The sequence below is a fragment of the Marmota monax genome, unplaced genomic scaffold (genome assembly GCF_021218885.2).
Source record: "Marmota monax isolate L192 unplaced genomic scaffold, Marmota_monax_Labrador192_F-V1.1 WCK01_AAM20220418_F8-fsc00014, whole genome shotgun sequence".
NCBI lineage: Eukaryota > Metazoa > Chordata > Mammalia > Rodentia > Sciuridae > Marmota > Marmota monax.
In genome coordinates this window covers 30,863,840-30,876,984 of record NW_026695222.1, presented here as the reverse complement: position 1 = coordinate 30,876,984, position 13,145 = coordinate 30,863,840, and the positions used below count along the sequence as shown (strand labels likewise).

The following is a 13,145-nucleotide window of genomic DNA, read 5'->3' as shown; positions in this document are numbered from 1 at the left end:
GTGAATTAAACTTGGTGCTGGTGGTTTCTGGGAATTTTGGGCATGCCACATAGCCCCGTGTGATGACACCCAGGTGCCCTCAGTGGCCCTCTGGGCCACTCAGGCAGCCAGCCACCTGGAGTGGTGCTCATCTGAACAGAGACCCCAGGTTGGCCCCTCAGTCAGCACAGGAGACCCCGCCTGAGCAGAGCCCACGAGGCGCCAGGCCCTCCTTGGGCTCTGCAGGCCCCAACACAGGAGCCGCTTTGTCCCAGGCTTGCCATGGGCATCGCGTGGCCCAGAGAGCGCCCCGACCTGCTGAACAAAGCAGGGCCAGTTATAAAGCGCTTTTCATCCCCCGGTTCCTTCCCGCTTCCTGCCCTCTGGAGGGTGCGCCTCTCTCATTCTCGCCTGTTTCTCACGCACTGGCACTGCCAGGCTTGGGTAAAGGGCCTTCGCACAGGACGCCCGGGGCCCCTCTGCCACCGATCTGCGCTCCACCAGGGCGCCATGGCAGGCACTCACCTATGGGAGCCCTCACACTCCCCGAGTCTCTCCCTGCTTGGGTGGGATTGCTGCCACACCCACCGCCCCACCTCCAGACAGGGCCTGAGCGTGGGGCATCCCCTCACCAGAGACGACAGCAGCCCGTATTTTCTCCCTTAAGATATATTTAAATTTTTTGAGCCATGTTTTACAAGAAGTCAAGGCGATTAAGCTCACAGCCAACAAAATCAGCGGCTAACGTCCATCCAGGATTCCCTTTGTGCCAGTGCGGAGCACTACCTGATCTCCTCCCTGGCACACCCCCGGGGGCAGGACTGGGATGCCCTCCACATTGCAGATGGGAAAATGGAGGCACAAGGTTACCGGTGACTTGCCCAAGGTCACGGCATCAGTGGCAGAGCCAAAGGTCTGACGGAGACGTGCTGAGCGAGCACTGAGCACGGGGAAGGCGGCGAGGGGGAGATGAGGGTGCCAGCGAACGGGAAAGAGTCGCCCAGGGCCAGGCCACCAGGCCGTGCACCCTGCCGCGGGGCTGAGCCACCTGGCAGCCCACGGCCACCTCCACCATGGAGGCCTCCACGAGCAGGTGGCCGGCCTGGCTCTCCAGGAGTGCCGAGGTCCTGCCACAGGTGGAGAGAGCTGCTCCCCGGGGCCCAGCCTTCCTGCACCAAGCCAGCTTGGGACTGTTTTCTCCCCGAGGCGAACAAAACATCTACCGGCTTCTCTGCCGCCGAGAACCATCGCCTCTTCCTCTGGGGCTTCTCCCTGTTTATCCGGAGCTCTCCACAGCCAAGCTGGGCCCACAAAACGCAAGACTGTAAAAGACGTCACGGGAACCTGACGGCGGCGGGGCTGCTGCCATCACCCTGCTTACTGTTCAGGGCTCCCGCGGCCACTGAGGCCACCGATCGTGACGGTGGCTCCAAGTTCTGAACTCTGGAAGCGGACAAGCCCGAGCAGCAGTTCTCTTCTGCAGCCAGAGGCGAAGGTGGCTCAAGGGCTGGCAGGCCAGGGTCAGCAGGGGACACCCAGACATCCCGCCTGGGGTCCAGTGCTCAGACCCCTGGTGAAGAGACACGTTCTCGAAGAGTGGGAAGGCTCTGCTCCACCCCAGCCACTCGGGGGAACAAGCGGGACGAGCACTCTGCAGAACTGGGGGCTCCGCTCCCGGCCACACTCTCCCGGCTTGGACACATGCACAGCGCTTTACTGAGCGCTCGCCACCTCTTCCTCTGGGGCTTCTCCCCGTTTATCAGGGTCGGGGAGGGAGAGACCGTGGGAGACCCTTCCACGGCATCATCCTCCAGAGGAGAAGGAAAGAACCTCCCCTGCACCCAGGGACAGGGACACTCACAGCCCAGGAGGCAGACACAGAAGAGACCCACTGTGTGGCTTTTGTTTGCGAAACAAAATGAACCTCTGTGGTTAGAAGGCAGGAGAGTGGGCGCCTCGTGGAGGGGACAGAGGGACACGTGAGTTTCTGGGGCACTAACCACATTCTGCCATGATGCAGGCACAATGTCGCGTGGCCCACTCGTGACCTATGCAGAGTAGACTGCCGGTTTCTGGATGTTCGTTATTTAGATATTTAAATACAGAGCAAAATATTCAAGTTCATTCAATCCATGTATCTGGGCACACGATTTCCAAGGACTTCTACGAAGTCCTGAAGAACAGAGTCGACCACGAGCGGTGACCTATGTGCCTCCTCCACAAGCGAAAGCTCTCACACTTGCACACGCGGCACGTGCTGCCCTCGCCGGCCACCGGCCCCAGATAGTAGCAGACCACATCCTTTCTCCAGAGGTTTCTAGAACGGGGTCAAGGATCTCCTGAGCGGAGACCGCAGGCCTCCCCCTCAGTCCTCTAGTCTACGCTGTGTCTCGAGGCTGCTGGGCTGCACCCATGACCCCAAAGCCTGTGGTAGAGTTGGTGGTGAGGTGGCCTGGTGACCTCAGAAGGCCCAGTTCAGCAGAGGAGTCAACGGCACCCGGGGAGTCACGTCTGGGGCACTTTCCCCAGCGTCTCCCGCTCACCTGGGAGGGGGCGTTAAAATGCACAGCTGTCCCCTCCACTGTAGGGAAGTGGCAAGAGGGCCATCCAACGGCCCGCTGGGCAGCTCCAGGTGTGTGGAGGACACACGGCCCTCGTCTGCACAGGACATCACCTTCCTGCTCTGGGACTTGCCTTCCAGGGCCGGTTTGTCTCGAACGCAGAGCAGTAGCCCCCTCGGCCTGGGGACACGCGAGCACAGGGCCCCCAGTGTACCAGGGGCTCCCCGCACCCTCGCACCTGTGGTCGAGCCCAACTGCACATCAGGCGCAGCGGGAGGCTCACAAGGACGGCCAGCAACGAGCACAGCGCTGTGACGACACACCCTAGTACGAGTCACTTCAAACTTACTCGTTATTTTAAGAAATCGTATGAACCATGTATTTTCCATTGGACGTTGTGGGCCGAGCTTGACCTCGAGTAAATGAGACTGAAGAACAGAACCCCACAGACGGGGAGAGGACTGAGCCCCTGTGGGCCCGGGAGCACCAGGTGCCTGCTCTCCTGCCCCCCTACTATCCCCATCTTTCAGTGGTCACCAGAGTGGCCTCCAACTCTGTGGCCTCTACCACCGTGGCTCCTTCCCTCCCTGATGCCCTTGCTCCATCTCCCTGCTCCTTCGGCTCAGCTGCTCTGCAGGGACCCCCAGCCAGCTGCCCCCCAGCTCCTGACCTGCTGGGTCTCCCTCAGAGCCTCCACTGCTGTCTGAAGGTCCCTCATTTATCACCTTATATACTAATGTCCACCCTATCAAAAAACACGCCCACGAGAACAAGGACGCCGCTTGATTTGTCCACCAGTGTGCCCCTGAGGTCCAGGGGGTGCCTGGCATAGAGCGGTAGCTGGCTAGTACTTATAGGTGAGGAGAGGAGTTGGCGGTGGACATCGAGGCAGGGACAGACAGGTCAAGGGCCAAGGACAGAGGGAAGGAGGAAGGGTTAAGGCTGGGGAGGGCTGGGGAGGAGAGCAGGAGGGGGAAGGGCAGGACTCACAGGTCCAGCTACTTTGAGGAGCTGTGGGTGCTCCCCAGGTATGTCAGGGGCTTTGGGACAGGAGATGTCACAGAAGGAGACAAAAACAGGGAGAAGACAGGTGGGAGTGAGCACGTTCTCTGCTTCCACCGATCCGTGAGGAAGGGGCTGTGCGGGGTGGGTGGTGGGTCCTGCACCCGCTTCGCTATTTCAAGAGTGTTTTGCAAGCATCGCGGGCTTTTGGGGGGGGGGGGCAGCAGAAGCAGAGTCCTGGGCTGCAAGGAAGAACAGAGCGTCCTAGACACAGCTTCTGTGTGCAGGGAGGCCGGCTGGGAAGAGGCCGTGAGCAGGCGGGAGGATGCCCCATGAGGCCCTCTGGGGCACGGGCCAGGCGTGGGGAGAGAGCGCCAAATGCTGGGGGCTCCTAGACCCCAGGGGAGAGGCCAGGCCAACCTCCAGCTCAGCGTGTGCATCTGTGTAGGGCCGGAGGCCTCCTGTTCTCTGCTGCCTGCCTGCCCCCTTCCTCCTCCAGCTGCAGACCCCTCCCGGGCCCCCGGCACACGGAAGCCAGGCTCTCACCCAGGTTTGGGGAAAGCCAACTTTGGCAGAATCCTAAGGGAAATCCGAGAAGCCCCCACCCTGGAGCACGCTGTGCCGCCACGCGGCCTGGGCTCATGCGCCAGATGCCTCTCGTGAGAGAACCCTGCACCCACACAGGAAAGGGATGGGGAGGGAGCCGAGGCCTGGGACCTGCCCCAGCCAGACGGAGACGTGACCCGTCTACTTGTCAGAAGTAAACACAGAACAGCAGACCGAGAAGTCTGACTCCCACGTCCTCGCAGAGGGACATCTGGGAATGTGCGCTGGATGCCCAGCCAGGAGGCCGCCTGGTCGATCGGGAGGCTGCACCTGCATCTTTCCAGTGGCCACGACCTGGCTCGTCACTGGGCACATGAGGCCAGGCCGGGCAGAGCCGGGGGTTCAGGTCAGGGGTGCACGCACCGCCCAGCACCCCCCTCTGCCCTGTGGCCAGCCTGGAGAAGGCTTTCTACTCCCCACTGAGAGGACAAGAAGCCCCATAGTGAATGCACTTTTCAAAACCTTGCTTTTGGGGCTGGGGATGTGGCTCAAGCGGTAGCGCGCTCGCCTGGCATGCGCGGGGCGCTGGGTGCGATCCTCAGCACCACATACAAACAAAAGAAAGATGTTGTGTCCACTGAAAACTAAAAAATCAACATTAAAAAAATTCTGTCTCTCTAAAAAAAAAAAAAACAAACCTTCAATTCAGGTTCCCCGCCCACCTTTCAAAAGCCATGGATTCCTGCCCCGCAACGCCTGCCCCACGCTGCAAGCTGCCCTGTCCAGAGGGTGCCCTGGGAGGCCCTAGGTCTCCACGCTCGGTGGCTTCCTCTATGATGTGTGCAAACCATCCGTGGCTCCCAACCTACTGAGGCATCCTGATGGCCTCTGGACACGGCAGGTCCCTAACAGAAGTGCTCACCGTTCCTCTTCAATGTGGGAGAGGCGCAGTGGGAAAGCGGCCAGCACATTTCTCACCCTGGAGACCAGAGCCCACCGTCGCTGGGCCAGCCCCTGCCCTGCGCAGCCACTCATCTAGTCATAAAGCACCTCGCCTCCAACACAGTCCCCTAGGCGCAGATGGGGAGGCCCAGTCACAGACCTGTCCCCGGGGCATCCTGCCCACTCCCAGGGGCATCCGTCCACTTCCTTCTCCACACTGGCCACCCCCGTTAGAGGAAGCACCGAGACTTGATCTCAGCTCTTGGGATGCAGCCGGCCCAGGGATGGGTTGTGCACACGGTTCCCACTCAGAGGGAGCACGGTGTCCCTACGGCCCGCTGCACCTGACTACCCAGGCTCAGAAAACCCATTATTAACACAGCAGCCTGGCGGCGGGGCAGCTTGTGAAGCTCGCAGGGCAGTGCGACCCTGTGGTAGGCGGCCCAGGGGCCTTTGCTTTGATGAGACCGGAGGACGTTTTTTGGTGGATAGTTTTAATAGAAATTACTAGAAGTCACAGAACCCCCCAGCTAACCTGGCTCATCAGGACCGTGTAAAGGAGTCAACAGTTCCTGAGTCAACACCGGAGAGTCTGAAATTTCACACCTGGTCCTTCTCCCCATGGGCACTGTTCTGAAGCTCTCTGCCTCGCTTCCTACGCCCTAGCTAGGTCCCTGAGAGTTAATTTCCCTAAACAAGTGAGGTTCTGAAGCTCGGGTTAAATAACCATTAATCTGAAAATTCAAAAAGCTATGAAACCCAAAACTTTTTGATGACATGATGCTCAGAAATTTTAAGTTATTCTAGATTTCAGATTTTTGGATTCAGGTAAGGTCTTAGGCAAATATTCCAAAACCTGAAACACCCCTGGTCCCACACATTTTGGGTAAGGGCTCTTCCAACAGTGACATGCACTTTGGAGCTGGAAGGGCGGGGGGCAGCCAGCCAGCCAGGGTCTCCTCTCCTGTTGGGAACTGCCCACCACCGATCTTCTTCCACCCCCCCGGAAGTCCCCCCCCAAGGAAGGCTGCTCTGCCTGCCCCATCTTTGTCCCCGGCCCCACCTTGCTGATCTGAGGTGAGTCCCACCAACAAGACTGGCCTCTCCTTCCTGAGAGCCAGACCAATGTCACATCACAGCTGGCCCAACCAGATGCGCCTCTGGCCTGGCCTCCTGCCAACAACCTCGGGCACCTTCAGACCCACACAAAGCCTCCTTGCATCTCCGCCTCAGCCCAGGCACCCACCGGCCGCCACTCCACCACGGAAGCCACTGCCGCCCGCTATCAATGCGCCTCTGTTCCCCCGACACATGGCGCAGGGCTGCCCGCAGCCTGCCCATCAGGCTGCCTTCTGAGAGCCCCTTTCAATGGCCGCTCCTGCCTTCTCCACCCCTCCCCCGACACGCACAAAGACCAGCTAGAAAGTGGGATTTCTCTCTATAGGAACAAAAGGAGGTTAGCTTTCTTTCCTTTCTGTTTTTCCTGTCCTTAATCTAAATCTGGCAATTGGAAAGAGGGTGAGAGCAGTTAAAGGGACCCAGTTCATGACCTTAAGGGACACTCCTGTGACCAGAACTGCTCTTGTTGGCTTTCTCTACTGGGGTGGCTGGAGGGGGCATCTAAAGCCGTCACCACCCCAGCGCCTGCGGGGACATGATCCTTACGTGGCCTCACAGGTCATCTTCTACAAGCCCCTTCATTAAGCGCGGACACAGAGGCCCCAAGCGTTCACACCTGGGCCCCCCAGTGGGCTTCTGGGGCAGCTGCCCGGGCCCTTCCCGACCGGCAATGGGGAAGCAGCGCTTCTTACCATCGTCCAAGTAGGCCTGGTCCAAGTTCTGCTCCTGTTTAATGGTCACTCCCGCAGGTAATACTTCCTTTTGGTCACTGACCGGGGGTCCGTTTTTGGCGGCTCTTTGGCTTGTGGCATTCTGCTGCTGGATGACGGTGGGGTAGGAGCCAGGGCTCAGCCTCTGCCCTTGACTGACGGGAGGCGGGCCGGGCCGGGCAGCGCCTGGCGGGAAGTTCTCGCAGTACATGATGTGCTGGAACTCCTGGTGGCTCCCGCAGCGCAGCGGCTGGTTGGCGGGCGAGTAGTGGATCACTGGGGGCGCCTGCTGGCTGGCCGGGGAGGGGTGGAGCAGGGCCGAGCTCTGCCCCGGGGAGCCGGCATGCACCAGCACGGAGCGGTGGGCGTCCGCGAGGGACAGGGGTGCGGCCATGAGGGTCGGCTGCTGGTAGCTCAGCAGGCTGGGGCTCAGGCTCTTGCTCCGCTGGTAGAGGACGGCCGCTGGGTTCTGCTGTTGGTAGCGGGCATCAGGGGACGAGAGCCCTGAGCGGAACTGCTGGCAGGGAGCCATGGTGGCCACGAGGCAGGAGGGGGACTCGGCCACCATGGGGTGCTGTGGGTAATAAGACTGGCTCCCCAGGCCCCCGGGGGCGGGGCTGCAGATCAGAGAAGGGTCATACTCATCAGTGGGCTCCGTCTTGATGGCTGGGACTGCAAGGAGAGAAAGCACGCGCTTCAGCTGCGGATGTGTCCCGAGGACAAGGGGACAGAGGCTGGCGACAGGCAGTCCCAGCGGTGGATCCCAGGGCTGGGCTCTGCCACTTACCACCCCGGGGCGAAAGGCTCCCTGAGCAATCAGTTCTCTCAAGGTGGAAACTTCATGGTGCAATGATCTCAGGTGGCAGGTCTTTCCAAACTGGAAAGGTGGCTGGTAGGTGCGACTCAGGCCTGGGGCAGTCACAGCCCAGCTTCTTGAGAAGTAGCACCATTTCTCAAGACGTCATTTGAAGCCTGAACCTTCCCTCCCTTCCTGACCCTGGCAGCAGCTCCTGTCCCGCTCTTCCTTCTTACCACATGTCACCATCTGCTGTACTGTCCCTGTCTTATGTGCCTGATCATCTGACCACCCTCCTCCAGAACGCCAGCTTGTCCTGGGGAAGGCTTCTGTCTTTTGTGTCCAGTGCTGGGTCTCCAGACCCCCAAAAGCAGCTGTTCTTAATGGACACTCAGATATTGCCCAGAGGAGGGCATGACCAGAGAGCAGCCCTCACCCTCTTCCCTTCTGTAGTGCTTTGGGGAGCAAGACCAGGCCTCAGTTTCCCCGCCTGTTCCTGGTGGAAGCAATCCCAACTGCTCAGTGGGGCTGGTGGGAGACTGAGACCTGGGCACCCGGCACGGAGCCCAGCGACTGGCCTGCAGAAGGTGCGAGGAGTCTGCCCTTGCCGCTGCTACCTTGCCATTAGTGCCACGATGACCACCGCTACCCACAGAGTCACCGCTGCCTGGCACAAGTCACCAGCAACGTCCTTCCCCAACACCTTTACTAAAGCTCCCCGGGGCCCCAAGTGCAGGAACCACTTTTCCTGTCACTGGAGTAAAGGAACTAGTGGCAGGACAGGTCTGAGGTGGCCTCCCGAGCACCAGGGTTAGAGGAGGGGGTGAGTGGGACAGCAGGGCCAACTCAACCGCCAAAGTCACTTCTCAAGAGGCCATCTGAAGGCCAGCATCTGGGTCCCTGGCCCAGCCAGGGGCCAGAGGGCTCATTCAACCCTGCTCAGCCAAAAGAGTAAGCACGGAGGCCAGGCCCAGGGAGGCCGGGCCCAGGGACACCTCGTGGCCTCAAATGAGACACCCCACAAAAGGTAACTGACACCCTCTACATCGAAAGGAATGGTTGAGCTGAAGCCCAGGGCCCACCCAATGTGCCAATAACATCAGCCTTCTCTATTAGCAGCCCCACCCAGGGTCAGTTCAGGTTGGCAGGATTTCATCTGTCCCACTCCTGTGTCATGTCTACAGTCCCCATGCTCAAATACTTTGGGGACAAATGAATGAATGAATGACAAATGGCAGTCATCACCTTTCTTGGGAACATGTGCATCTGGAGTTGAGAGCTCGGGGCCTGGTTATCCACCCAGGAGCACCACTGGCCGCCAGGAGCCTACCCACTGCACATCCACCGAGGGTCTGCAGCTTTAGGGCATGCCCACTTCTGACCTTTAGAACGGTCACATCCAAGACAGTGACAGCAGTCATCTGCTTATCAACCCCCCCATACCCATCTCCTCACGGCCTTCTCCCTCCCTCACCCAAAGGAAAATAATAGCAGCTGATATCATTGACATCAGCTTATCATGCACTGCACCAAGTGTTTGATGTGCATTTGATTTTCATAATTCTTATGAGGACGTTGCCATCTGACAAATGAGAAAGCTGAGCCTCAGAGAGGTTGAGTCCCTGGCCCCAGGTAGCGCAGCTGGAGGCAGACCATAGGAGTCCCGAGTCCCATGCTTCAAGACTGTGCTGCCTCCCTTCACCAGAACAGGAGTCGGGGGAGCTCCTCACCTGGGTGGTAGGTGAAGTGCTGAGGTTGGCTTCGTTTTCTTTTCCCATTGATGACGTAGAAGTTCACCTTCACGGAGGTGCGGATGTGCTTGTTCCGATACTCAGGGATCTCGACAAAAAGCATGTTCTGGAAGGAAGGGGTCATCATGGACTCAACTGCAGCAGGGTCCGCACTCCCACCAAGACCCCAGGGGCATTCAGCCAGCCCACCTAAAGGCAGGGCACCCTGCACTGACAGGTGAAATCCGATTGAAGGGGAACTGAGCCTTTCAGCCGTGGCCAAGGAAGAGGCTGCACTGGCGTCTATTAAGACCCCACAGCTCAAACCAGGGGACCTGGCCCCCATAAAGACTGAACTCACGCAGGTTCGACATGTACTTACTGAGTGCCTGTCAGATCCACCGCAGTGGGAGACGCGGTGGAGGAAGGAGGGAGGGAGGGGACAAGGAAACAGAACAGAGACAGGAAGCAGGGCGGGGGCTCGGACCCCCTGCCACCTGAAGTCCGCACCCCAGGCTTACGGGCTGGCTCTTGTCTTTATCCACGGAGGCTTCCATCTCCCAGACCTGCTGCCCATCTGGAAAGCAGAGAGCAACAGACTCTGAAGAAACTGCCAGAAACCAAGGCTCAGGCCCAAACCCACCCCCCCAGGGTCACCTTGGGACGAGTTTTTCAGTAAGGTGTGCTATGTGCACACGTGCCTATGTGTACACCTCCCTACAAGGATGACTCTTTTCCAAGTGCAAGGCGTGTTGACCACAGAAAACAGGAAAAAATTAGACATTGCTCAGAATTCTACATCCTTAACTTTTCCTCTGTATCCGAAAGTTACTTCTCTTTCTTTAAATAAAAAAAAAAAAGTATTGTTATGTATCATACTTGATGACATGCTTTGTTCAACCAAAGGCTATTTCCAAAGGTCCTGCAAATGCCAAGAGTGTCCCAGGGGCCTCATTATGGATCCCTGACCGTCCCAGATGTGCCTTCTCCATTGTCTGAGAACCAGGTGACTTAGACGTTCTGGCCTAGGAGGGAACCCAGTGACCTCAACGGGGTCCTCGCTCCTGAGTCACCAGGGTGCGTGGAGACGCAGGAGCCCACCCCACACCTTTCCGGCAACAGAGATCCCAGATCTCACAATGTGAGTCACGACACCAACTGAGGAGGTTTTGCTCAACAGTAAATTCTCCTTCCCAGGAGCCGAGCACTGGTTCCCCAGTTTGGGGCCAAAAAGTTGGGCCAAACACAACTCTGCGTTTGCAGATCACAGGCTTCTCTCGCTGACCACCTACATTGGCCACTGGGCAGTTTTCAGCTGAAACAAATCATTTCCACGGGCGTTTCCAGGGTGTTTGTGGAACATTGACTCTGAAGGATATGAAAGGGTTTTACGAGAAGGGGAAACTTCTACAAGCTAATAGGTATTTGGAAAACGCTGAGTCAAAGTCAAATGGGTTTCTTGACTACAGGACTCCCCCAGGCTCACCTGCAGAGGAACCCCAAGATGGGCTGCGTGGGTGGCCCACCCTGACATCTGACCACAGAACCCCCGTCCCTTCCTTGAGCATGGCCGATAGCCTCTTCCGTGACAGTTCAGACCTGGACCCACGTGGTCTCAGCTCTAAAGCTCACCCCGAGAAATCTGGGCTGCAAGCATTGTTGGAACCTACCGGAATGGACACACCCCACCACAATTAATAAAGAGGTTGCTAGGAAGGTAGGCGCAACCTGGAAGATCTTGCAAAGAACAAGCAGTGGACAAGCTGGAGACCTTTGTGACAACCAGGTCTGCGGCCTTGGGATGTCAGATGAAGTCCCTGAGAAATCCAAAGAGGAGGAGCCAGGAGCCAAGCTGAGCCTGCAGAGGTCCTGGGTCCCATCCCCGGCATCAGCAAAGGAACGTGCCCATCTAACTACGGCACGGGGTCCCTGCAGGATGGACAAGGTCTCGCCACGCAGTCTCTGCACCACGCTGCAGGGAAATACTTTGTGATTGAATATCCCAGAGAGTCAGCAGCTCCATAGGCTGCTGAGGGGGCCAAGAGGAAGTCCCAACACCAGACACTGCTCAAAGGGACAGGTGGACATCAAGGCGGCTGAACAGAGGTCCTCAGGGCTTGGTCCTTCCATGAGCAAAGATCTCAATCCTCGCTTCCGTGTCAAAGACGGGTCAAAGGCCACCCAACAGAGCCGCGTGACCCCTCTCGAGAGAGGTGACCACCAGGAGTGCAGCGACTCAGATGGGTCCCCTTCCAAAAGAGTGTCCTCACACACTGACCGCAAAGCGAGCCCTGAGCCAGAGGTCAGGTCAGACGTTCACAGAGGAAGCAGTAAGGTCGATATCTGCTCGTGACCCTCGCCCCAGCGCTTGCCAGCCAGGCTGAGCTCTGCCGCCACCAGAACTTGGCTGGTTCTACATGGAGTGCGGTTCCCTGGTGGGGGAGGCTGGTCTTCAAGAGCTCCTGCCCGGGAGGGAAGCAGGGCCCCTGACCCCTCCACAGGAGCTCAGCCCGAGGAGAGCCCGGCCCAGCACTGCCCCAGGACACCCCATGGCAAGGGAGGGGCCACCACACCCTGAGGCCTCCCCTGGCCCAGCAGGTCTGAGAGGGGAAAAGCAGGCCCCAGGGTGCAGGAGGAGTCCCTGCCACCCCAGTGTTCTCTGCCACATGCTGACTGTAACCCTGAGCCTCCCCCTGCAGCCAGGACAACTCCCCTCCACGTCACCTCAGTCCTCTTTATTCCTGGGCTCTCTCAACTTTGGAACAGACGGAGTCGGCTTCAGAAACCTGATTCCTCCAACTAGCTGTGTGACCTGGGACAAGACGCTAGACCTCTCTCTGCCTTTAATCCAAACTGCGAGGATCTCACATCCCTAGGCCTCATAGGGTCCTCATGAGGATTCGGCAAGATGCCTGGCATGTTGGTGAGGGTGACAATTATGACCGGTGGCACCAGGTTATTCCTACACTGACTTCTTCATAGTTCTTTCGCATACTTTCCACCACGTGCTACTACTGAAATGAACGAGCATCCTTGAACCAGAGCCCGATAAACGTCCTCTGGCTGCACCTTCCAGCACCTCTGTCCCCAGGAAGGAACCTGCAAAGATGCAGCATCTGTCCTGTCAGGCGCTCGACTTTCTTTGCTTTCAAAAATGGGTCTTTTACACCATTAACTTGACGTTAAGAGAGCGCGAGGGGTCACAGGCATGAGAGATGTGGGGGTACCTGGAGGCTGGGGGCTAACTTCTTTCTTTTGCACCTTTAGGGTCAGAAGCTCAGAGGCGCGACCCCCCTGGCCGTGCCTTGCATGAGCACACAGGCCAGAGCTCAGTGCTCCACAGGTCCCCAGCAGGAAGTGACAGCTGACACCAGCCTCCTTCTCCATTTAGATTTACACAGCGAGGAAGACACAGCTCAAGGGACTGTCACTGAGGGAACTGGGTAGTTTACAGAAGGTCCCAAGGCCAACTTCCCGCTGCGTCCCACCCCCCACGCCTGCTGGTGCACACATCCAGGGCAGGCCCACCCTAGGCTCACACACCAGAAGCAAAATAAATACTCAGCCCGAAGCCACTGTGTCCAGGTCAAGTCCTCCTGTCACCATGTACGGCCTGTGTGGCCCTTAGGGTGCACACCTCTTGGGTCTGAGTTTCTTCATAGGCAAAAATGGTGAAGCTGGCACCGCTGAGCTCCAGGAGTCTGGAGTCGGAACCGAACAGTGCGCAGCTGCACACAGCAAGGGACACCCCCCCCAAGGC

At 58.4% G+C, this 13,145-nt stretch overlaps 1 protein-coding gene across 3 annotated transcripts in view; it reads right to left on the bottom strand.

Annotated features, from left to right (window-relative positions):
• The window catches only part of Nfatc2 (nuclear factor of activated T cells 2), a 115,827-nt gene that overhangs the window by 26,171 nt on the left and 76,511 nt on the right, over positions 1–13,145 (bottom strand). For all 3 annotated transcript variants that reach the window (XM_046433359.2, XM_046433358.2, XM_046433360.2), the window contains exons 7-9: positions 9,907–9,962; positions 9,386–9,512; positions 6,842–7,531 (exon numbers count right to left, since the gene is read on the bottom strand). In XM_046433359.2, coding sequence (XP_046289315.1) covers positions 6,842–7,531; positions 9,386–9,512; positions 9,907–9,962 — 873 coding nt within the window. The remainder of the gene's footprint in view (positions 1–6,841; positions 7,532–9,385; positions 9,513–9,906; positions 9,963–13,145) is intronic.